General features: G+C 44.8%; 1 protein-coding gene across 2 annotated transcripts in view; it reads right to left on the minus strand.

The window, feature by feature from the left end:
• LOC144828692 (carbonic anhydrase 2-like) overlaps nucleotides 1-25,442 on the minus strand; it is a 120,476-nt gene extending 95,034 nt beyond the window's left edge. The window contains exons 1-3 of one of the 2 annotated variants that reach the window (XM_078687075.1): nucleotides 24,872-25,442; nucleotides 23,039-23,242; nucleotides 21,653-21,850 (exon numbers count right to left, since the gene is read on the minus strand). In XM_078687075.1, coding sequence (XP_078543201.1) covers nucleotides 21,653-21,850; nucleotides 23,039-23,072 — 232 coding nt within the window. In that variant the 5' untranslated portion in view covers nucleotides 23,073-23,242; nucleotides 24,872-25,442. The remainder of the gene's footprint in view (nucleotides 1-21,652; nucleotides 21,851-23,038; nucleotides 23,243-24,871) is intronic. The other variant, XM_078687076.1, reaches the window with a different exon arrangement.
• Nucleotides 25,443-26,901: the final 1,459 nt, after the last annotated feature.

Consider the following 26,901-nt stretch of genomic DNA (forward strand, 5'->3'; position numbering starts at 1 on the left):
AATATCGATCCATTTCTCTTGTACGAGAAAAGAGACTGATCAATAAATAACATCTTTTATTGAACACGCCCGTCTCTTCCTTTTCTCTACATTCTGATGAGACTAAGAATGCACGTACTGACTGAGTAAAATAATTGCCTTGTGCTCACACGACTCTCGAGATTGACTCTTGATTAGGGGAGAGCAAAGTTGTCATGTTCTATGGTTGTCAGAAACTAAATCCCTTCTTGTCTAATCAGGGGAGTTAAACCTTCCTTGAACATTCGAGAAAGTTTCTAGCGAACTCTGAGCTTAGCTGGCAAACCCAAAAATTAAGTCTAGTATCGACAGTAGTAGACCTAGTTAACGTCTGGCCTAGGCCTTTACTGCTGTAGGCACTATTCCAATGCGCAGAGCCTATTGGGAAAATAGGAGCTACACTACATGGCGCCCAACGTGTTTGGAAAGGGCGATAAAACTAACGTAAGACATTTAGAGTAACTCAGTCGTGCTTTCTCACTCAGACCCCTTTTCCCAAATACTCCAAAGACGTCTGGAGTGGGTGAAAGGTTATTATATCCTCCAAAACCTCGCAGGAGGGAACTCCTATGTATGGTTCTTGGTCTAGTCAACGTTGAAGGATAAAACAGTTCCAAAATATTGTGCATCTAATCTCTGTTTCCATAAAGAAACCTGATCTGCAAACAAAAATAATACCATCCTGTCAGTAAAATGGGAGACAGCGATGGAGAAAGAGAGGCAATTAGATTAGCTACTGAAATAGCAGATGCTGATGCTACCATGCAAGCAGCAGACGCGGATATAATACTTATTCCGGTCATTAAAAGGAGATCTATAACCTTAAAACTTATAGAAAATGGACTGACACCTAGAGGTGGCACAGTCATATTCGTAATTGAGGCACACGAATATCGGCAGACAGAGGTATACTATACATGGATACATTTTCCAGCAGCAAATGCTGTAACAAAGTACTTCCACTATTACAAAGTAGAGGAACCTCCTGAAACGTACACTCCTTTCGAGGAGGTGGAAGTACCACTCAAATTCCAAGAGCATTTGCTCTTATTTGATGGCGCCCTAATACATAACAATCACATTACAAGGCTCGGTCCTTTAGGAAGACCAGGAGCAACGTGGCCGGTCCTAGCCGGATACACACCACATCCAGACATCGAAAGAATGCCTGCAGCAGAGCTATTAATACAGCTAAAACAACTACTAAAAATTCATAGACAATTAGTTCAGTATGTAATGCGGACTTCAACAATTCAGCCAGCGATTAAAATTCCACAGCTGACCCCTCACCAGGGGAACACAAATAAAATCACACCACAGAACATCCAATCCTGCCTAGGTAAAGTTCCAGCTAAACGGGAACAAATACCATTCTGGTTGGCACAGAAAATTACCCAAATAGAGGCGGTGTTTCCTGACACCACCCCATTAGAAAAACACAGGATTCTGACTATATGTCTCCCAATGGGAATCGCACCACACATTGAGGACTGTGACACTTGGGGTACAGTCTTTGCTTCCATCTATACAAAAACGCACGGTGTTCCATCCATTTCGGTGATACCAGATGTGCTAAAACAAATTCAAGATGAATACGGTCCAGAACCTGCTTTAACTCTTGGTATGAAATTACTGAAAGACTTCAAGCAGGTCTCGGCTATATTACTAGCCAACATAAAGGGTGAAGCAGCAAACGTGGCGATCCGCCAGAGGTTAAAAGAGACAGATATAGCAGACCAACCAGCTGAAATTGCCAGAATCATAGAAAAATCCTATGAAGAACTAGGCAGAGATAGTCTAGGTGGAATACCATTAAAACCGCAACTGACTACAAGTCCAGAAAAAATATTTTTTAATAATAATTCACCAAAAAAGAACTGGGATGGAAATAAACAATCCAATCCTAAAGAAAAGAAATTCCAGTCCAGAGGAAGGTCTCCTAGGCGAAGAGAGAAATCTCCGAACCCGAGACAAAGGTCACCTCAGAGTGAACCCTCTGGGAATAGATATAACCTTAGAAATAGGGATAATATTAAAAAACCTGATAGATATCAAGACATTGATACACGTCCCTCTCAATCTTTTCAGAATTCCTCGCAGAAATCGGAAAGAAGAGGACGATCAGAAGAGCACGCCAAGTCCAAAGACAAGGAACCTGCTCAACTGAAAAAGAAATCACAATTTCCAAAAAAGAAGGTAGCCAGTATCAAGGTAGTTAACAATGCCGAGAATACTGAGGACACAACTGAAAAACGGAGAATGGGCTCAGACAATGCTAGACAGCGCAGCAGAGGTGAGCATAGCTCGCAAAGTCCTTATGAATCATCTGGAGACAGTGGACACGAATGAATACCTTCAAGTGGAAACTGCAGATACCAGAGTTAGCAAGCCCCACAAAATATACGAGATAACATTACGTATAGAGGGAGATAAGACTAGGAAAATAAGGGGACTATTTTGGGATAACCTATCCAAGGGCTATGACATCCTTCTAGCTGAAAAAGACTGGCCACCAGAGTTTGTCAGGGAGTGCCCTCATGGCGAAGAAGTAATTATGCCTGCCTTCTCGAATCAAATACCGATTCATAAAAAATATACACTTGCTAGAAAGTGGGCAGTGGCCTTAGCACCTGCTTTATATAAAAATCATGTAGGATGGGATGAGGATTCTCCTCCTCACAAAGTCCAGTTAAAATCACAACCTACTGCACAAAGGCAGTACCCAATTAAGCAAGAAGCTAAAAAACAAGTAAATGAAATACTAGATCAGCTAGAATACCAAGGGGTGATTGAAACTTGCACCTCACAAATGAAGAATCCTTTATTTCCGGTCTCCAAACCAGACAATTCGTACCGTCTAGTTTTGGATTACCGACACCTTAACACATGTTGCAAAACTTTTGCAGTGCAAAACTCACACAGTGCTGCACTAATGAATAACATAGTGCGCAAAAAATACAAAACAACCTTGGACATCTCCAACGGATTCTTTTGTCAAAACATAGCACCAGAGAGCAGATATTTAACTGCATTCTCAGTAAATGGCACTCAAAAACAATTCTGTCGGTTAGCCCAGGGGTACAAGAACAGCCCGGGGGTATTCTCAGCGAGAGTAACAGAATTACTACAACTATATGATGATGAAGCATTATCTTATGTCGATGACATTTACTTAACAGATGATGACTTGGAAACTCACTTGAAAAGAGTGAACACCATAATACTTGGTTTCGCTGCAGAGGGTTACAAATTCAACTTCAAAAAGTCCAGAATTGCCCATCTGAAAATCCAGTACGGAGGATATGAATTATCAAGTATTGCCTGGTTAACAGTCTTTTAAGAACTAGAAGAATTAAAAAATCTAAAATATGAAAAAACGTATCCTCTGCCAATCGACATTCTGCCTCTACGACATTACGCCTGTGTAATCTATACAGACGGACATGCTCAACCCTCCGTTTGGGGAGAACATGCATACAATCCCACATGTGAGATTACAAAAGAAGTGTGGCACGGAGGTAAACTAAGACCTCTATTAACAAAATCACACTCAGTAGAAACTAATTCAGAACTACAAACTGAAATATTAGCTTTGAAAATGGCGCTAGATAATGCGGATCGCGAATTCCCGACACTTATAGTGTCAGATTCATATTTCTGCGTCAAAGCATATAACAAGGATTTGCAGACCTGGATTCAGAACGATTACAAAGATGACACGGATGCACCAATAAAGCAGAGACTGCTCTGGGAACAGGTAGCTCTTTTGAAAAAAGAACTACCAAAGACTCACGTGACACACTCACTGAGTCACCAGCGTGATGGCGTTCACGTTGTAGGGAATTCATTGGCTGAAACAGCCGCAGCGGCAGCCAGTAAACCGGCTCCCGTAGATCGAAAAAAGCGTACATTAAAATACATTGACGGCGAAACATTGCTGGCAGTAAAAACGTCATCAAAAGGCGACTGCTCGGCGTTACCGATCAACTATCCACTCAATTACACATACATCATAGATGCAAACTCCATTCCTTTTGCTCGAATCCCTGGAGTGGGGGATAGAGTGATTCCAAACATGGACAGGAGAAACTTGTTAATCGCAGACGCACACATGGGCGAGGGTCTCAGACACCTTAAATTAAAGGATTCTCTGGAAGAATTACAATCACGGTACTGGTGGCCAGGCATGAGCCTGCACTACACCATGTTTGTAAAAAACTGCCCAAACTGCAACAGAGATCGCAGTGGGGAGAGAAGCAGTTTAATACCTCGTCGTATCAAGGCAGATAACATAACCACTAAAAAGAATGGCTTGCGATTAACATATACAGGCTAGTTCCCACTTATAATGTAGATCCACAACACTCGGCTGACGTCCGGACTGTTATACAAGATTTGCGAGTCTAAATGGCATATACGCTAAGAGCATGCTACGTTCGACCAATTTTTTTTCCTTTTCTCAGGCAATCCAGCCTGGGGGGGGAAAGAATGGCCAAATGAGCACAGCCCAGCGGGAATCTTCTCACTTCCTTCCTGAGGGTATGGGATGGTGTAAAGAAAAAACCAAGACAGAAAGCAATCTATAATAGAAAGGATATTAGGTTCGGGAGCTGGGTGGGTCAAACATCTAATAAGTGTCCAACGTAGTCTTAATAACTTGCCAAGAAATTCTCTGAAGGGATTCAGTCCGTACGAATTATTATTCGGAACTAGGATGTTGATCTCTGACCTTGATAGTCAGACTTCAGTGGTAACAGAAAAAAGCTTTGATGTCAAAGACCGTTTGGCTATTTTGCAGGACTTAAACAAAACAAGAAAAGACCTGAGCAACATACAGTTGAAAGAACAGCCAACGACCACTGAAGAATCACCACCTGTCCCAGCAAGACCTGTCTGGATTCCAAAAGTCGGGGATCTAGTCAGGGAGAAGATCGCGGTAAAGAAGGAATTTGGGCCTTCTTACAGAAAAGCAGTTCCTGTCTTGTCTGTCAACGGGACAAGATCAGTTGTACTACCGCCACTTGCTGGAAAAAAGGAGAACCGAGTTGTATCCATCGACCTGGTAAAACCACAACATGTGGCCGATAACAAACAGTAGGCCAAGTGGACTCCCAATAAGTAGCAGAACACCAAGGTTTGCTACCAGTACAGAGGTCCTATCAAAAAGGCTCATCACATTCGAAACGCCTACGGAAGAACAACAAGGACTATGCAACAATGCAATAGAACTTAGACCTCTGAAAACCCAAATAAAGACATTTAGCAGAGACACACCAATCTATACAGAAGTACCAAGTGAAAATGCGAGAAACAAAAATCCTGAACCAATTGGAACAATTGACAGAACTGCATCCGGTTACTTCATCAACTTCGATGATTCCTCTGACGGCTTCAGCGAACAAAAGACACAGCCATCATCAAAATCCTTTAAAGACAAAGCTAAGGAACTTTTGAAACAACTGAAAGAAACATATCTAGTTTCTCCATGGATTGAATTTTGGGTGGGTTTTGGTGCATTTATCCTCATACTTTGGCTCATCATGGTATTTACCTTGGGACGCTTCATTGAGGGAAAATATGCTAAAATGGACACAGCAAGTCAGAACATCAACTTGGTCCTCAAACCACACACATCTTCACACGTCGAGAAAAGAGAACTTTCTTCAGAACTTTCTTCAGCCAACTTCACAGCAATTCCAATATCTGGTGGGGTAGCCTGGGACAACACTGACTATGAAATTTATGGTCCGGTCGAGATCCTGAAATATCCACACCAAATCAAGATCTCCTTGAGTGACTTTGCAAAACCAAACTCATTTGCTGATGATTGGGACTTTGAAAGTATAAACAATATGATGTCTGACTTAGTAATGTCTGCTAAATTTACAAAACATGATTATTTGCAGGGTTCTACAAATTATGACAGCATGTACTGCTATAACCATTATGGTAACCATTTCTTGCATAAATCTGCACAACCTAGAAATGTTTTAAATTTTAATCAATGGGAACATTGTGCTACACCTCCAAAAGGGAGCTCTAGAACCGTGTATGGCAAATATTCATATTTTTCAGGTTTTAACATAACTAATGCTGAAACATTTTATTACAAATTGTCAAACAAGACAGGGATGAAAACCATGATAACCAACACAAAATTGATATATTCAGATTCTTTCTTTGAAAAAATGAATACTTTTGGATTTGATTATTGGGACAAACATGTTGATTTGAAAAGTGTTTGGGGCACAAAAGAATGGCAAGTACAGGGTATAGAAGCTTTGTTTAGAGCCTGCATGATCCCAGAACAAATGATATTTTTAAATGACACCGTTCAACAAACCACCTGTCTTGGCTTAGCCAAAATCAAAGATTTAAATAACCTGTCTATTCCAAAGCCAACAATGTTTAGCAATAACTCTGAAACAGATGAAGAAATAGACATAAACCATATACTTAACCAAAACAGAACACATCCTGATTGGAAACAATGGTTGATCTGGCCCACAGATACAAATAACTGTCAAGATAGATTCCTGAATAAAACACAGGGTTTCAAAATGACCAGGCCAGACCCTAGATATCCCCAAAGACATCACCCAGGGATAATAACAACCTACAGTGTGGGCAAATTATGCCTTCAATGGCTACAAACTTCCACACTGCCTGAAATTAAGCAACACCTAACTTTACTTACTGATGGTGCTGACTTGCGTGATTTCATAATGGGACCACGCAAACAGCGTCAAAAGCGTTTCATAGCAGCCTCTGTATATGCAGCATACAATGAGGCCTGGAAGGTTACTCAAATTGAAACAGCAGAAAGAATACGGGAAATTGACCGTATTAATTTGGAAAAATCACTTTCTATAGTGGACAATGGGTTAATGACTCTGTCCTCCAGAATTTTTTCATTGGACAGCATTGTGTCTTCAGCAATCGATATATTATCGCAAGACTTACTGTTATTACAACATGGTCAGTCACAATTGCGTTCTATTGTACAGCTTGGCTGGACGTTACAAAATCTGCGTTCAGGCTATGTGCCTTGGCGTTTAATCAACACAACGTCACTATTCCAAATCTTTAACCTTACTGATAGACAAATCGGTATGGCTCAGAAGGGTGCTGATTATACAATCTTGAGCATTGAAAAACTAGAAAGATTACCGTTGACAATGTCAGAACGACCTGTCAGTGAATGGATAATCCACGGAATCATAAATATTCCAATCTCAACCTTCAGGTTTCAATACTGCCAAAAATATATACAGGCTGGCATGTACGAGAAATTGGGAAAGGGGTACCTTAAAACAACATGGAACCTGCCCTATTCACATGCATGTGTCAGTAACAAAGGACAGAAAGTGTTTCTTAGTGGCAACAATTGTGCTATGTCACTAAGCGGCACGCTTCTGTGTAACGGTATTAGTTTGCACGGAGCCTGTGAAGGGAATTCATACAACCTTTCATGTCACCAGCAAGGCGCGCCTGCAACTGAAATAGAACCATTCTTTCAAAGACTCTATAATGGGAGTTACATTCTTATTGTAGACCGCAGATGCTGTAGTCTTATGCCCGGGACTCCTTATCTCGTCACTACGACGGCGAAGGTCAAGTGCTGTGGACGTTCTTTGTTTCCCAGCTCCTTTCCAGACAGGGAGGCAAGGGCATGGCCCAGTTTGAAAATTACTTCTATTCGAATAGACACTTTAAGCAGAATGAAAACAGTGCTTCTTCAGACGCCTACAAGGCTCACGTCATCTAAAGAAACGTATGATCTACAAGTCGCAAGGACGACTGCAGAGATACATACATTATTATCAACTAATTCCCCCGTACATTTCGCGGAAATCCTGAGCGAAATCTTAAATATTTCTGATACCACAGGGGTCTCAAAGGTATTTAAGACAGTATTTTCGATGGCATTAACACCATTCAAAGCCATACTGGGTATTTTTCCAGACTTCGTCCATTCGATTTTTGGCGGACTTCCCCTGATCCTAGGACTAATTGCAGGAATCCTATTCCTAGTCCTTATTTTTCGTTATGGCAACCCATGTCACAGATCAAACTCTCGCGACAATGGAAGATACGATCCTAGCCATTGGATACCGGGACCGGATATCAAAAATCCTGGGACTATCCCGGCTTAGAGACCTAAACATGACTTGGTTTCTATCATTTCGACCAATGTGGCAAAGGTGTGTTTTACCTGTACTAAGGTGTCTGCTATGCGGAGAAGAATGCGTGTTAGACACCTGTCTGACGCTACAATCGGATGCGCCGGTGGATGCAGATACACTGTTGGTTCCTACCAAGGTTCACGCACTGTGCTGCCCTCAAAGGCTGCCAATTCTGATGACGGCATTCCTGGAATCTTCACCACTGCGATTGAAGAGTAGTGAAGTTCAAGATGAAAGCAGCATCGAACAGGTACGACCTTCTGTCAGCAATGCAAATCAGAATGTCAATGGAGACAATCATGCGCATGAATGCATGGTTACCCCTATTTCCGACTTAGAGGAACTTTCCCATGAAGCTGTTGACAGTTTTTTCGAAAGCCTGAATGATATGATGTTCTCTCCGGAACAGAAATAGAGACTTTTGAGTAAACTCGCACACGGCGTTCCCTGAATTCGGCCTTCAACTTTAAAAATAAAGTCACATGAACAATTACAATCCAGTTCACGGACAGCAACTTTTTTCAGCAAGCCCCTAAAATATTTTTCTATATATTTTTTCCCGGGACACTGATTTTCTGCTTAAAGTAAGAGACTATTCCTAGAGAACTAAGATTTCTATTTTAGATACTTTATAGACTTTATAGACTTTAGCTGCCCGCTGGTATGTTCGCAATAGATTTTATGTGATGAAATGGTTTCGACTTTTTTTCTGTATAGCCATATTAAGAGCCATTTCATGTGTATTTCTCATATACCAACAATCAATAATGCATAACAATGCGTGTTCACTTTTGCATCTAATTCATAGCTTAAGTGCATACAATATATATGACTGCAATTTTTCAGTATATTTGAAAATTTCGAAATGCATTTATGTATTTTGGGGTGGTAAGGTATACACTATACTCTATAGTATGTTGTACTATGTTATACTATGCATAGATTAGTAGATATGACCATAGTTAGCGTGGAGTGGGTGTCGTGTATTTCTATAGGTTCTGATTCGATCCCCCTATTCCTGACCCTATTCTGGTTAAACTTACTAGCTAGTTAACTAACAGTCAGCCCATGAGGCAAGAAATCCCCCATGATGCAGATACCGTTATCTGACGCAGTCACACTACGGCACAGGAACGTGTTATCTGATTAGGTCATAACGCTTGAGATCTAATTAGACAAGCGACATTCCTCCAGCCCCTGATAAGGCATACGACGTTCTCATAACAAATCAAACCTATGACAACCTGGATAATCCGTGCGGCCATTGTTTTGATTTCACAGAGAACTTTAGTAAAGAATGTGCTAACGAGCAAGTCGTATGACATCTTTATTGACGTACCTATGTCCATCCTTACGTCAATCTCTGCACCTTTAAGGTATAAATATTGCCGACCTTGCCCTATGCAAACACACGCGTGGTGACAAGATGGAGCAGCCATACTTGCCGAAGCCGAGAGCAGAAGCAGACCCCGCAGGCAGCAGCCCCGCCTTCCTGACGCGCTGAGAGACGCGCTGCTATCTCAAGCCGAGAGACCCAGCACCGGCGCTTCTGGGCAGCCCTCGCAGGCAGCCTGGAATATCGAGAGCAGAGAAAGAGATACCATTCCTCATTCATCCTAAATTCCAGGTACAGAACTGAATAACCCCTCCTAGAGAATTCTTTAGTTATTCACTTGGCAAAAACAAACTTAAACTAAACTGTAACTTTCTATTCCCGCCCACGCATTAGACTTAGGTCAGGTACACGGGGTAGGCGTATTTAGAAACACCAGTTGAGTACGTTTAGTCAAATGTATATGTGTATGTAAATATATTTTAATCATTTTAAACATCATATGGCTCAGAAACCATATCAATGTTTTTACAGTATTATTTTATACTATTGCTTCTAATGTATGCACTTTACTTAACTATAAGTATTGCAATAATATCGATCCATTTCTCTTGTACGAGAAAAGAGACTGATCAATAAATAACATCTTTTATTGAACACGCCCGTCTCTTCCTTTTCTCTACATTCTGATGAGACTAAGAATGCACGTACTGACTGAGTAAAATAATTGCCTTGTGCTCACACGACTCTCGAGATTGACTCTTGATTAGGGGAGAGCAAAGTTGTCATGTTCTATGGTTGTCAGAAACTAAATCCCTTCTTGTCTAATCAGGGGAGTTAAACCTTCCTTGAACATTCGAGAAAGTTTCTAGCGAACTCTGAGCTTAGCTGGCAAACCCAAAAATTAAGTCTAGTATCGACAGTAGTAGACCTAGTTAACGTCTGGCCTAGGCCTTTACTGCTGTAGGCACTATTCCAATGCGCAGAGCCTATTGGGAAAATAGGAGCTACACTACAATAGCACACAGAACCATCGCTCTCTGCCAATGGCGGCGGGTGTGTTTTATTGTTCTGTATAACTTGTTATGGCTCACATTTTCAACACGGCCTTGTTACAAATCACACCGTGTATAACTTTAATGGTGTTTGCTTAGTTGTCTGTACTCAGCACATATACGTTTCACCCGTGTACAGGCTGTCAATGGCCCTCCCCCTTTCACTCCATACTATTGGGCATTACTTTCTCCTTGTGAAAGCTTACCACACCTGAGTGCACGCGGTGCCGCCTTCTGGTATTTTGTTTTTCGGATTGGCACGAACAGCAGATAGTTTCCATGGGCCTTTTGATTTCCCAGGAAAAAAGAGTGCCCTAAAATGTATTAAACTTAAGCTAAAATCTAAAAATGGTGCCCAAATATCAAGGAAAGAGTGACATTGCATTGTTATGTCGTGCTGTTAGAATTCAAAGTGAGAGGAAAGGTCGATGTACCTATGTTTATTGTTTTACAATTGAGGCAATCCCTTTATTGTACACTGCGCTTACCATGATAGTGAAAGTAAGCTTTAAAGACGTGCAGGATGCATTTATGGATTTCTTTTTAGGGCAACACTTAGGGCCTCTTTGTTCTCAATTGTCTGCATGTACACTCCAAACATCCCACACAATTTACACATAGCTCTAATTTATGACTGAGTGAATAGTGTACGTTTCAAGTGCTTTCTGTCTATATGTGAGGACACCCATCAAACGTCACACTAGGGCAGTTTACGAAAGTAGCACTTTAATATCTTTTACGGTTATGTGAGGCAGGTTATGCAGTGCTGGCACTAAGCTTTGCTTGTGCCAAGGATTGGAGTTCCTCACCTGTTCGACTTTAGCTCCTCAGCTGCAACACATGTCAAGTAAATATGAACACCTGTTTTTGGCACATGGAAAAGACAAAATATACACTAAACCACTCAAATCTGATGATAGAATTGATGCAATAGGAAGCAGAATAAAAAGGAAAAATTAATCAAGCGCAAGTTTGAATCATCATTGATGAGGTGTTTTTGCGAAAAATAATTTAGCGGGCTTTCATACCACATTTTTGGAGGAATATCCACCATGAGAGAATCAGAGACAACCCTAGAGGGTATAGTGGGGACAATGTCAGTGAGAGTGGACAGAGTTCACTGATGTCTAATGGACAACGGATCAATTACATCCTTTCATGGTCCAATATACCGGTCAGTGATGGGTGTGAGGACAGTGTCTTCAGCTCCGCATCTATCGGACTTGGAAGAGGTCAACTACATCGAAAGGGCCCGAGAGACGGCTTCAAACATCTCCAGTTCAAGGCTAATGGAAGGGAGACACGTGAGTACATTTAGACTCATTTATTTGGGCATTGCTTGCCAGGAAGAGCTAAGAAGGGCTTAGCAAGCAATATCATTTCTTCAAGACAAGGAGGCCTTCGAGTGTCAGTACCCTGGGGAACAGAGCCAGGCTGTTAGACATGCTGGGCACAAGAAGCAGCTCACAGAAGGGCCTGTGGGAGAGGAGAAGCTTGGCAGAGGAACAACCACATCAGTGTGCCAACCACAAGACTCTCTCTTCCTCTCTACACACACTCCACCGGCCCCTGGCCTCTCTCATTACTTTCATTGTGCACCCCTTTTCCAGCCTTCTATTTATTCCACCCGAAAACAACACGGGCTGCCTGATGTTCGATGCAGCAAAGAGGACACTTTTTAATAAATATAGAGAGTGTACAAAGACAGGGTGATATTAACAGTAGGCGGAGTTGTACCTCAGGGGTGTGGAGATATGTAGGGTTTCGGGCACGTAGAGACAGCGCAGCCTGCCAGAAAGCCTCCAATTGTCTTTGGGCTGGCAACTTTAGTCCACCAATCAAATACAGGCCCACTCTCCAAGTGACAAAGATGCTGCCAAACTACAAAGCGCATCATCAATGTACAATGGAGCTGCCCCATTAACCAGCGCCGAGAAGAGTCAGAGAAGCAAGTGGCGCCCTCTGGTGGCCACTGAACAGCCACATCTCTGTCTCCATCCACTCTTGATTTATGTAGAGGGCTTTCGATATAAATGCTTAATAGCCCTTTTTGCGCGACGTGTAAAACATTTTGAGTTTACTTCTAAACTTGGGCCCCCAACAGTAGAAGACACCTTCAATAGATATTTCAACAACATCAAGAGGTCAACTGATTATAAAAGCCATGGTGTACAAAAGGCACATAACATGACATGGCTAAAGCCAGAATATGGCTCAGCAAGTTAAGCAGTGACTGCTAACATCATGTGTGACCTCCAGTTCACAAGCTTGAATCCTGGTGTGGGCCAACTCACGGTGTCATCCGTCTGGGGATGCCAGAATATGTATAATTTAATATGATATTAGTGATGCCTGAGACTAATGATCCCTGTTATTCAAAAGTTTTAGAATTGGCAAACACTACTGGGTTAAGCATTTAATTTTAAGAAAGCAATTATTAACTAAAGGGCTTGAAGTAACAAGATAGCGTGATCTAACAAAGGGGCGTGAAGTAACAAAAACAATGATGCAAAAAGCAATAGTGAAAAATTAAACAGGTTTGATACAACGTAAAGGTTTGATGTCACAAGCAAGAACGATGTACCAATGGCTCTTAATATGTCAAGTACACCTGTAGGAAAAATTAAGTGCGGAATGATTCAACTCTAATGACCCACAGGTGCTCAATGTAACAAGCGCGAGTGACGTTACAAGTAAGCTTGATGTAACAAACAGGCCTGTTGCGGTAAGTGGGCAGTGGCCCTTTAATAGATGCGTTTTCTGCGTGCATTCCACACGCAACACAAACACATGATTAAAATAAAATCAAAGACGAGCAAACACGAACCTCTAGCTCCCACTCATCAATGCAACGTCCTGACGAGACACAATGAATGTGCATACAAATATAGTTTCAAGGGTTTCTTAATCTGGACGCACCTGGTTTGACCGGACAATTTCAGCGTGCATAGAGAGGTTATAGAGCAGACCTGTGTACATCTCTTTAAACATTGCAGCCCTGAGCACCCTGTCCGTCACAGACACGTGAGGGTTGGCAAAGATGGACTGCTCCATGATATCCTCTGGGTGAACCCCGCTGTGTTACTATAGCCTTTTTTCTCCCTGCCAATTCATTTGGTGGCTGAGCTTGTACAAAATATTACAAAGGCTGGCTGTCATTCACTCGGGGGGCATATTAGCAAGGGCGTTATCGCCACTTTAGCGGCACTTTTTGCCGATATAGCAGCGATTTTTTTTATCGCCAAATTACCAAGCTTTCCCTAACAGAAGTTAGTGACAGCTTCCAGGCGATAGTAACCGGTTTGGGGCGCGCATTGCATGTCAGCAATATTTATCACTAATGACATGCAAAGTGGGCTTACCCAAACTGGTAGCGACTGAAAGCAATCTCTAACACAGCTATCGCCTATTAGCAATACCCGCGACGTGATAAACAAAACGCGCACTAACTGCGATTAGCGCCAGGATTTTACACCTGGTAAAAACCTGACTCAGCCATAAAAGTCAATGGGAGGTGGATTCTATGGCTAAGTCCCCACCTGCCTATTAGCAAGATTTTCCTTAGTGATAGGATTTTTATCGCTGGAAATCTCACGTTAATGATGGGATTCGCCGCTTTCGCTGGATTTTTTATCACAGTAGAGATAAACGTTGGTAATACTGCGTTATCTCAGTGATAAAATCCAGCGATAGGAGGCAATGAAAAAATCGCGCTAAGCGTGGTTTGCGATAATTTTTGCAAGTTGTTGCTAATATGCCCCTCAGTACCTTGTGGTGCTGCTTCATATGACTCTGGCCCTCATCACTGCCCCACTGCCCTCCATGACTCCCCTACGTCTCTGCGACCAACAACAAGGGGGTCATTAAGATCTCGGGCGGATTGCCACCGCCCGCATGGCGGTGGCAATTCGCCACAATGTTAAATATGCGGGATGCGCCCTCCACTGTGACGGGAGTATTCTAATGGCCCCCACGGGACCCCAGGCCTTATGGCGGGCGGTCCCTTTTTACGTCGGGTCCTAATGACCCCCCAAGTGTCCTGCAACCCTCATTTTCCAGTTCCAGCACTGAATAGGGTGTTGGGGGTCAGCTGTTGGGGTCAGCTGGCCTATTCCACCTAAGATGGAGTGTGATGTGGGCCTTTGCATGGCAGCCTGCTGCCTTTGTTTCATGAAGGGGTTTCACATGATCCAAGGCCTTCTCGTGCCCCAGAGTTCGCCTGATTGAATACTAGCTATTAGTATGCGGTTGTGCTGAGAATTTACAGTTCTTTTGCCACATTTTGCAGAGAGGAGGCCAATCAAGATTAGACAGAACTATAGGCCAATCAGAAAGCACCTGATAGGCTGGTCTGACAGATCAATGTGTGTGCAGGTTTTTTTGGCAGTTTGTGGGCCTGCTTTATGGCAAGTGGGTCGGTTTTTACTGTTGATTCCCATGATATCACTGGAAGGTTTTACCTGAAGCAAATCAAATACATCCAGTCTCACATACTCTGCAAAATACCCATACAGCATGCCTTTACAGGTTCAGAAATGTCCTGATTTGAAAGTGCGGCTTACTTTTTTAGGTATTTGGTTTGCTAATGAGGGACCACTTTTATTTGGTGGTCGGACCTATTTTTTAATTTTTTTATCCCTGTCTGACCCTAGAGATCATTTTGCATGACTTCATTATACCTAAATATTGCAGAATCCCACAAGGCTACCATACTTATAATGTCACTTAGAGCGCATGGGTTGCATGGCACTCTTGGAGTACACCCACGACCAAACCGACGGTCAAAATGAGTGGAAAATTCACAAATGAGTCTCATTTAGCCACTAGAGGCAGCATTTCCACTAACGTACAATGTAGTATTCATTTTCTTCCATACTGATTCGAATGTCTGTTTTGTATGCATGCACCTTGATCACACAGCGCAAAACGAAAGAATCGTATAACCCACATTTTAAACAACGTGTGTAAACTGGAGGCATTGTATCTATAGATGTGCTGGTATGCAAGACATAGACAGTTTTTTTTCAGCAGGCGCATTGGTAAAAAGCCCTACCACTTCAACCCATAGTTCCAAAGATAGAGGATTGCGATAGGTCCTTTGCTAATCATGCGCTAATAATGAGTATGAACACTTGCAAAGAGTATTTCCTCCCATTTTGCGTGCATTACACCCATTCAAAAAGTCTGGGCTCTAAACTGCCAGCAGCAATAGGCTATGACAAAGCCAATAGGTCACACCTTTTCAACCTCTTGGCTTTGTCCGGGATTTTTGCTAATGGTGTGCAGCATTAGCAAAAAAAATAAAAAGAGCATGATGATGTGTCCACACTCGTGTGCATATATGTGTGAAGATGCAACAGTGACCCAGCATAATCACATACTGCTGCATATATCACCTGGCATGCGCACACATACGGCATGAAACTGGGAGCCAATTTATTTATTGTTTATTTACCTGTTTCAATAATGTGACCCCCACTTCAAGTGGGAAATTAAAAAAAATATATTAATTTAAATATACCCGAAAGTGAGTTGTAAAAACAGAGCAGTCTTATGGAAAGTGGCAACTGCTAGCCAAACCAAATAAAATGGGGAAAAAATTGATTTTTAAAGACCCGTGAAGGGGGGTGGGATGAGCAGCCGAGGGGCGGATGGGGGTAGAGGGTGGGGTAAAAGTGAACTGGGGTAATGGAGAGTAAGCAGAGGAGAAATGGAGAAGAAATAAATAACGAAACACTGAGTTGGGGAAGCAATGGACTTGCTGGGAGGAGAGAGAAACTTGGAGCTTAAGGAGCAAATTTCAGGGAGGAAGCAGCACACAAGGGAGAGACCAGGAAAATACATGCACTCCCATTGAGCGCTGAAAGAAAGAGAAAAAAGTAATACTGTAAATGTGATCAGAGGAAGGATACAGGCCATCCAAATAAGAGGATGGGTAAGAAGCAATGCTAAAGGAGAGAGATAAACATGAGAAGCGGAAGGAAAGCCATTTAATAATGAACAAGCATATGCGAGTGTCAAGAAGCCATCCAATGGTAAGCAATAAGCGAGCCCACAGTGCACAGTAAGCTTTGGCATGGCCCACAAGATGTCTTTCGACAACAAACAGCTAAAAGTTGTCAGTAGGCGAAACCTGTAAAAGAGCATGTGAGATGTGCACTTAGCTGTAGAAAGGCATTAGTGCAACAAGCACTGACAAAGTCAATAGGCCGTGCCTTTAAAAAATGAGAGTGCTAAGCTATTTGATTTGCAAATGCTTGTTGGTAAAGCGATGTTTAAAAGAAGCAAAATAAACATCCGATTCAATATTTAGAAAAGATGTGCTTTATTTTCAAGTACTTTCACTCATGAAACTGTGTACATCATTTATAAAGGAAGACTTAGATATTAAAGGAAAACATTTGCCAATGCTTAATTAACTTTCCACAGGACTCAGAACTGAAACATGCATCAGCCATTTGGTCTTCTTTGGTAGTCCAGATATCAGATTTATCAGCCTCCACGAGAAGACACCGTTCCTTTTTCAGCCACGATAAGTAAAACTTCTTCCTCGAATGCCAGCTGACTGACTGCAGCAACCAGCCTCTCTCCCAGCTCCATAAATATGCAATGTGAGGAATACAGAAGATTTAACAAATCCAACCCTTAAAGTTTTCTCTTTACTCATATCCTGACAAAATATAGCAGACAAGCTGGGGGTGGTGGGGAGCACCACTGAGAGCATGGGACAGGGTTTTGGGGGCAGGGTGGGCAGCACTCCACGAGGGAGAGAGTCAGAAAACAATTGCACTTTCATGGAGTGCTGAATGAAAAAGAAACCCATAAATCCCTGAATGTGAGCCATGGAAGGATACAAGTCATTCAGTCAAGAAGGTGGGAAAGAGGCTGTGCTCCAGAAAAGGGGCATATCCAAGAATCATAAGGAAAGCATTGAGTACGAATTAACCATATGATAGTGAGAAGAAAGCCAACCAAGGGCAAGCAATGGGCAGGCTCCAAATCCACAATACCTTCATGGTATGGTCTACGAGAGGCTTTCACTTACAGACAGCCAAAGCTTCTGGTAGTGAAGACCTAAAAATAGGTGCAGACACAGTTTGTGTCCTTCTTGCTCCAGCCCAAGAGGCAAACTGACAAAATAACCTGATAAAACTATTGTTGCTCCGAGCGAAGGAAGTAATTATGAGAGCAAGAAAGAAAGGGCAAGAGAACATGAAAGAGAGAGATGTATGTATGTGTGTGTGCGTGCGTGTGTGCATGTGTGTGAAGGGACATGCCTTACAAATGAGTGTGGGGACCGTATGAGTATATATGTGTTTTACTGTATATGTGACTTTAGGGGGATTACAATGAGTATTTTCCTTCAGGTGCCCTCTCATGAGAGTGTGTGTGCGTCTGTGCTGCTCATCACTCATGAGTGTCAATGTGTATGAGGGCATGAAGGTCTTAAGCGTGTGTGTGTATGTGTGCATGAGAAAGAGAGTGTGTTTACTGTGTACTTTGTTGCCTGTCACCCGTCTGGGAAGAGACACCTGGATCTAATTCCCGGGAGGTTGCCCATCTTAGGCGGTTGTGAGGGAGAGAACAAGCTGGGAGGCAAGTTGGCGGCAGGTGAAGCAGGAGCGCCGTGACTCAGAACGACAGGACCCTGCTGAGAGAGATCGACAGGAGAGATGGACCCGGGTCTGACCAACACCCACAATGGGACCAGCGGTGCTGAGGAGGTCTGTGACCGCAGGTGGAGAGAGGCGGAGCAGGCGGACTTTCTAGTGAGAGCACCTGGAGCTGTGGTGGAGATAGGGAGGACTCCGCTGCCTCGAGCAGTGAGTCTCTAGTGTGAAGCCACAGACAAATGGAGCAGAGCTAGGGGGGAGTGAGTGGATCGCCGCTCCCGGGTGTGCCCCGAGTTGATGCATGCAGGCGCCGTGGACTGGTGAGCGGTGCCAGCGGTGAAGGCGACCTACAATGCCGAGGCACATAACGGGAAAACGTGGCCGCCATTTCCCCTTGATGCCGCATAGCATGGGGAACTGCCCAGGTAGGGTTTGAAGCGGCTATCTGGGGGCGGCAGCGGGCACAGAATCAGGCGAGTCATGCAGGACAAGGTTTGTATACCACCGCCCCGCACTCTGAAATCGCCACTGGCTGACTCAAAAATGGCACCTGCGGATGACGTAATGCCTCCTGATAACTTCAGACCATCTCAACATCCAGTCCCTCGCCAGGGAATTCTTTCCTATGATGCGTTCCCCCACTGACTCTACTCAATGGAATCCTGCTCTGTGTGTTCTTCTTCTGGATTCTTGACTTTGGTGAATTTTGTGCTTTCCGTTTTTTTAAATGTTTCCCTCTATACCCGGACCCGCCATTATGTCTGACCTTTGCTCCATTCCTTCTTCCCTTAGGACTCCTCCTGGTCGTTTTTCTCTTTTTGCTGGACGGCCTTAAATATATATGTATATATAAATATGTATTATATAATTGTCCAAGCCTAATTGCTGTTAAAATGTAATCCTGTGTGAATTTACTATATGTATATTTAGAACTCTAACCCCTAGTATATGTAGTAGACCTTTGAAATTACTACCATTCCTATGTGATTTTAGAGTTTATCTGTTTGTACCTCTTCCTTGAGTGACTTTCAACTTGTACATGTGCAATTTTTTCCTGTTTTATCTCTTCTTTGAGTGATTTTACACCTTCTACATTTGCAATTTTTTCTGTTTGTATCTCTTGTAATCCAAAGTCCTTATGTAACACAACTGGTTCTTTTGTAAAGCGCTCTGACACCTTTGGGTAATGTTTGCGCTATATAAAATCGGAATAAATGAAAAAAAAATGTGTTGTGAACTTTTACATATGTACTGAATTATTAAACAGTTACTGCTGTGCTCATCTTCACACTAGTCAAACAGCACCTCCATGTGGCACACTGTCATAAGTGGCAGTGTTTACAATTAAGTGCGGGTGCTGCGCACCGGAAAACACCGTCTCAAATTAATCATTGCGGAACACAATGAACTTAGTAGACACGATAAAAACACATTAACATTGTCAACAAAAAATAAATACGTTTTCCACTTTGAAGAAATTAATATTAGGCGTTCCATATGCACGTTTTGAGGGCAATAAGACAAAGGATAGGCCGGTTAATGCCTGACGCGCACCCTCATCTTCAGCTGAATAATGTATAGGCGGGTCGGTGCCCTGTCTATTTAGCCCAGTGACAACGCGAAACCAATCCCCAGGCTGGGCACTGAGCCGCAGAGTCACTTGACAGTACTTAAGAGGCAGCAGGTGTTACCTGTCATTCATCGGATACAACGTCTCAAGTGGCCCCCGCCACTTCCACACACACGTACGCACGGAGACGAGTTCACTCGGAAGACCGGGCTCGCCTCCTCCTCACGACACCCGCCCGCCCCACCAGAAGCCCTCACGGCTGCTGCCGGGCACCACTCCTCCTCGCTCGCGCTTCTAAGCGGTGTATTCTATTCACAACGAGTTTCCGTGCTCGATTTACACCAGGGCAAGCACAGGTGAATCACAATGGAAGGTTACACATGCTGCTTCCTATGTGCGTCTAGTGCACACTGCACATGATATACGGTTACAGAACGCCAGCTCTGTGTAAGGAGTGAGGATTCCAAGGCGAGCGTCTGATAAGCGGCCTAGAGCATGCAGGGCGGGCGAGGCGAACCCTCGCAAAGAACAACAGATTAGTAGCCCTATCAGGAGCAACATACCCCGTGCAAATATTGCCTTGTGCACTTCTGCAGAGTCGCAGCGGCTTTGTTATGCGCGTATTCATCAACGTACACACATTGGGATTATGGAAGATGTGCACATTTCATTTGTCATCTCTTCTTGCACATTTTTAAAGTTCAGAATTAAATTGATTGCTAGCTACTAAAACCATTACAATGTACAATCAAACATTAAATAAATAGCAGATTTTATGACTGATGAAATAGCAGCTGCTTCCCAAATAAATAAAATTGCACATTTTAATAAGGTGGTTCTTAATCAGAATATAGTGGAAAAACAGTTTCACACAGTCACGTACGAGTTTGTATTTCTAAGCGTTCCAGAGCATCTGCCGTAGGCCGTATAGTAAAGGGTCTGTATTATATGAACACTTGTGTATCTATGTTGTTCATGTGCAAAACGACTATGCACATCTTAGCAGCATCTTGTGTGTCCTCCCATATCACGAAATGACGTTTTGTCACAGTGCGCACAAGTGGTAAAATATGTGTATGATTGCTATACCACAATTAGTGATATACCTATACGCATTATAGCATTGTGCATGTACAAATATTTTTGCGTATGTGCCAAAACATTTTGCATATATTTATAACTAAAGTACGGGCCACACATTAAATAAAATGTCACAGCGCAAAAAACAAAGTTTGCGCACATTTCGGGAGCAAAAAAGTGTTGAAATTCGAAAGCATCTTATGTACATGCACACCTTTCCACGATACGTTCTAAACTGTAAGAAATGTAAGTAATGGTTGGAAATGCAATAATCTTCTCTAATGCATAATATTTGTAGAAGGTATTAATGTGTGCAGAAAGATATCAATAGACTTAAGCAATGCATCCATAGAATATAAAAACAAAGAATTAGATATATATACGTATTTTTCATTATACATTAACCTCTCCTATATTATGCACGCAAAAATCATAAGTAACTCTCATGCATAACTATAAATTGTGAATCGCAAGCATATGTTTATGTTGCGAACTGCGCAATTGTCAAGTGCCATTTGAATATGGGACCCCTTGGGTCCGGTTCTTTCATTTATTGCCTCCTGTTTCTGCGCCCCCCCGCCCCCCGATATTACTTAATAGTGTCCTCTATTTTACCCAAGTCAGATTTGTTGAGTGCACGTTCTGTGAGCAGGTGCCTCCATTTAGTGCTAACGTATTTAATCTGATTTGTGCCAAAGTAGCTGCGCGAGCGAAGGAGTGACGTATTAACAGTGACATCACCCCTCCTAGCCATCGTCACACCTGTGCATTGGCGGGAGTCCGCGCGCGCAGCTCACCTGACTTGTCCTGCGAGTCCTCGAACTCCACGTTGAAGGAATGGCCGTTGTTGAGGATGGTCTGCGTGGTTGTCGGGTTGTAGTTAATGTGCAAGGGCTCCAGAGAGTGGTCATACTTGGCCTCCTTGCTGCAGATGTCGATGGGGGACTGGTGCTCTCCTTCTGCTATGGGGAAGGATTCGTGCCAGTGGCTGGGGCCTGTGGGGAGAAGAGAACAGCCTTTGGTGCACACAAGTCTGGGGCGGGCACAGTGCAATCACCTGAAGGTGCTGGAACTTTCTCGGGCTCGCGGCCATGCGTCATGGGTCTGTGTTGTATGCAGTGATGCATGCGTGCAGTGTGTGGGGGCACCGGGTGACGAGATGGCGGGAGACACGGTGTTCTCTGCCTTCTCTAAGCAGCTCGATCCTCTGAAGGTCACTTCCGAGGAAGCGTCAAGGAGAGTCAAAGGCATTCCGAGATTATAGCATGGCGCTGGGAGACGCGCGCGCGCCAAGCTGCCTGGCACAGCATTGCAGCAGAGCCCAGGATAAGTGAACTTTGAAATGAGTCAAATGTATCCTGGTATTTAGGACACCGTGACGTCGAAGTCACTGATGCATAAGTGTCTCACGCTTGATGCATGTCTGAAGACAGCGAGACGAGCCAAAAGAAAGGACGCCAGGGCTATCCCTGCTGGTATTCTGCGGTTACGCCACTGTCTGCAGTCGGGGTCATTGGCGTGTTTATTCCAGCCCCGTTTGGTGTGTGTTTACAGTTACCCTATGCAAAGCGCGGGAATATCGTCAAGCACGAAAAGTAGATTAAAATAATACATGCAGCAAGTTTGCTTGTCTGTTTCCCGCCGCATGGACCACAGGACAGGGAGTAAAGAAAAGAGTAAAAATATGTCTACATTGTAAAATTCGGTTGTTTAAACCACTGGTTGTTTGAATCATTAAAGGACAATAGCTTTTCACTGCAGTGCTGATGTTTGGAGGGCTCGAGGCACTGTCAGAATTATTAATGCCCGCCTGGACAGCTCTGCGCAATTGCGCAGTGACAGTCACCTCATCTGACCCCCCATAGAACCTGCGTCCAAGGGGCAGGTAATGTCGCTGCACTGGAAGAAGCGAGGCTGGCACGTGCAGACGCTACCAATAGCACCCATGCCTGTGCCAAGCAGCCAACTTGAACGAATAGAAGAGGTTCTGGGATTTAGGATAGGGCTCGGACATTTAATGATCCCTCAGTACCTCTATTTGTCAGGTGTCACTCAAGAACAATTGCTTCTTGTGATCAGTGCACCTGCTAGGCAGAGGGAGTGGACGCCTCTTTTTTTTTTTCTCTCTACACTAGATCACACAAAAGTGCCACAAATCCCTGCCTGCGCCCCCGCGGACTCACCATTGTGCTTGTCATAGCCCCACTGATGTGCCATCTCTGCTGAGTGCGGCTAGTGCGTCCCCGCGCGCTCTGCAGTACCGTCCCGGGCCGCTGGGCTGTCAGAGTGTCTCCGTCTGGCCTGGCGGTGGCGGGTTTTATAGACTCCCCCCGGCTCCATTGCCCTGCTCTCGCAGAGGCAGGTGGGCTTGGCTCCCGGAGCTCAGCCTGTTCGGGGCGGAGAGAAAACACATAATCCTCTTTTAGCAATGTGGGAGTCCAGCCCCTCCTTCTAATGTCCTGCCACCACATCCACGCCCCCCCCCCCCTACACCACCCCTCCTCAGCCGTCACTGAGACTCTCAGCATCGCAGTCACCTGCAGAGGTCACCGAAGCTCAGCACCACCCAGGGGAGGCTTCTGTAGGACTGAGGGAGCCCAGGAGGAGGCAGAGCCTCGGTGACACCCCAGGGGGCCACTAGCGGAGCCTCAGGGGCCCCACGGGGCCGCAACCAATGGTAACTCCCAGAGCCCGCGGCGCTGTCCCACACGCTACACGCGGGACCCCTCCACTGTACAGAGACCCCCAAAGTCTCGAAATGGTAGAACTGCTGCATCCTAAGTGGCCCCTCTGGGTCCCAGCCCTCAGTCCTAGCCCCTCTCCCACAGAAGTGGTGCCCGTGGCTCTCAGACACAGTGCCCTTTCAGCAACCCAAGAGTGCAGCCTGGAAACCCCGACTCCAGAGAGACCCCCAAGTCTTGTCATGGCAGAAATGCTACGCTCTAGGCAGACCCGCGGTCACAACCCTCTCAGCCCCTCTTCAAGAGAACGGACGCCCGTGCCTCTCAGATTCAGACAGTGCTTTAAATGGAAATATAGAACTGTAGGTACTCACTATTTTGAATACCTGTTAGCTACTACAACGTGCCGGTACTCTCCCATTAAATGCAGAGAAGTGCAGTTACTCTCCCTTTGAAATTAAAGAAGTGCAGGTGCTCAGTACCGGACAGTACCTGCCCATTTCAGTTTCAGATCTTTATTCGGATGCATTTTATCCATAAAAAGCACCTACTCATTTAACGCACTGGATACAGAGCCCTGTCAGCCACCCACCAATACAACCTAGGACCCCCAACTGCATAGAGGCACCCCCAAGTCTTGTCATGATAGAACTGCTACACCATAGGCGGACCTGATGTGTCCCAACCCTCCCAGCCCCCTTCCCCAGAGAAGAGCAGTCTGTGGTTCTAAGATACAGAGCCCTGGCAGCCACCCACCAGGACAGTCTGAACAGAGATACCAAACCTCCTCAAGATAGAACTGCTACACCCTGACTGGCAGGCCCAGGCTGGAAACCAACATTTACCCTTGTAAAGTTTTTCGAACCAGCCCCTCACTGCTGCAGGTCGTGAATTGCAGGGTTTTCAATTTTCATGCCTGGATCATGGCAGCTCATCCTGCTCAGAAAGCAGCCTCCCCCCCCCCCCCCCACCCTAACCCCCACCCCCCAGCCCACAACTCATGTCTAAATCGCAGAATGGCAATGTAGGCATGCCTGGGGGAATCTTTACAGAGAAGAGGTGTCTGTGCCTGAGCCGCCCAACAGCAGAGTTTGGAAGTTTGCAGAGGACAGGCTCAAAGCTTCCCGGTCCTACACCTACTAAGTCTCAGACAGAGCCACTGAAACCACAAACCGAAACCACTCGCGTCCCCCAGGAGAACCCGCTGTTGGCCCACCCTACCACCCAAGGTCGCCGGCACAGCCATACAGTTGACAGACAGACAGCTCACCCGCCCTCTCCTTAGTACAGGTGTGTGACCCTTGGCGTATCTCCGCAGCAGCCGCGAAGCCTCACCTGAGGAGAGCCGAGACTCCCTCCGGGGGCATACCCTACGAGACTCCCCAGAGTCCAGGGGCCTGGCTCGGACCCCTCCTCCGCGCTCCACTGACACCACTGCACGCGCCAGTGGGGGCAGCCGGAGCTGACCCCTCGCACTTCCCCAGAGAACGTCCCGTGGCAGCAGGTGCAGAGCCCTCACAGCTACCCGAAACCAGCGTCAACACACACAGAACCGCCCGAGCCTCGGAGGAGCCGCCCGAGCGCCGGAGAAGTCGCCCCAGTGTAGGGAGCAGCCGCGTCTCCACCCACGGCTAATCCCCGGGCCGGAGCCAGCGCTGCAGATCCCGGCAAGGTCCACCCAGAGAGACAAGGCCTCGCCAGGCGCTCAAAGGAGGTCAGGGACTGACTGACAGCGGAGCCCGCCGCCGCCGCCGCTCCGGCCCTCCCATCCTCATCCCCGCATCCAGCACCGCGCGGCGGAGAGCGCGCCTTCCACAAGCCCGCCTCAGCGCATTCCTGCACAAACCCTCTACGACGCACAGTACCTCAGCGATGCCTTGCCGCCCCCGAATCCGCTCAATAATTTGTTTAATTCCATCCTGATAAATTATTGACCTTGTGCCGTGGATGAGCAGCTCTCCCTGCCTTTGCAGTTCAGTGATCTCCTTTCAATTAAAGGCTGTGCCGGAGAAGCGCGTCTACGTTTGGCGGATGCTGCCCTCTTGTGGGAGAAACAAGAAAACAGATAATGAACTTTTAATGAGCCCTGATTATATTTATGTAATATATAGGTTTTTTATTTTAAAACTCATTTAAATTGTTTACTTTTTTACTTCTGCTGTGAATAACAAACCAGGGTATACATCATGGACTAAGGTGAAAATATCAAGGACAAGGGTTGTTGTGTACAAAACACTCGAGAGCACAGGGAAAAATAAAATGCCCCCAAAATTGATTGCCTTCACTGCAAACAAGGCCGGTAAAGGGTTTAAATAGGTTAAGACCATAATAGATTTTTTTCTAATTATGAATTGACCTAATCGAAAGCGAATGTGTTGCCGTGTTCCTCTCAAGGCTGCAGCCCGAAGGAATGATGCTGACGATTGCATAACAACAGACTCCAACAGTGACGCCCCAGGTAGCCGATGAGTCATTCGTGACTCTTATTATGAACCTGCCACAATTAGAAATTGAAGGAACTCCAATTTCAGCAATGGGGATGGTTATTCAGGCACAGCAGCATCTTTGGAAAAGTTGCTGGCAAAACGCGTAGAGACAGAGGCAGTAGATTACGCGATTAAGATACAATACCGGTGGTAAAATTTGGATGAGGAAGCACAGTCAAATCAAGTTATAAAATAATTCGACAAAAAAAAAGAGAAAAAATTAAAAAGAAGTAGCTTATTGTCATTAAAATTAAAGTCTCTTAGAATACAACAACTGCAAAAAACACAGTTGATGGACAGGATGTAGAACAATGTCATACATTCACCCCAGTACAAGGATCTGGGCCTAAATCCATCGTTTTTTTGCACTCCACACCAACCTGGGTTAGACACTGGCTATATGCAAATCAGCTCTGACCCTGTGCCTCATGGGAACAGTCCAGTCCGAACTACCAAGCCATGTCTTTCCCAGACCGGAATCAAGCATCCAAGGACCGGTTTCTGGCTATCAGCCTTCATTCAGCCTGGATAGCTTGACTCCAGTGGTGTGGAGAGCCTGGGACTCACGTCTGAGCATACCCAGCCCACTCGGGTGAAAATTGCAAAAAACACAATTGATGGACAGGATGTAGAACAATGTCATACATTCACCCCAGTACAAGGATCTGGGCCTTAATCCATCGTTTTTTTTGCACTCCACACCACCCTGGGTTAGACACTGGCTATATGCAAATCAGCTCTGACCCTGTGCCTCATGGGAACAGTCCAGTCCGAACTACCAAGCCATGTCTTTCCCAGACCGGAATCAAGCATCCAAGGACCGGTTTCTGGCTATCAGCCTTCATTCAGCCTGGAAAGCTTGACTCCAGTGGTGTGGAG

The sequence above is a fragment of the Lissotriton helveticus genome, chromosome 4_1, assembly GCF_964261635.1.
Source record: "Lissotriton helveticus chromosome 4_1, aLisHel1.1, whole genome shotgun sequence".
Classification (NCBI taxonomy): Eukaryota; Metazoa; Chordata; class Amphibia; order Caudata; family Salamandridae; genus Lissotriton; species Lissotriton helveticus.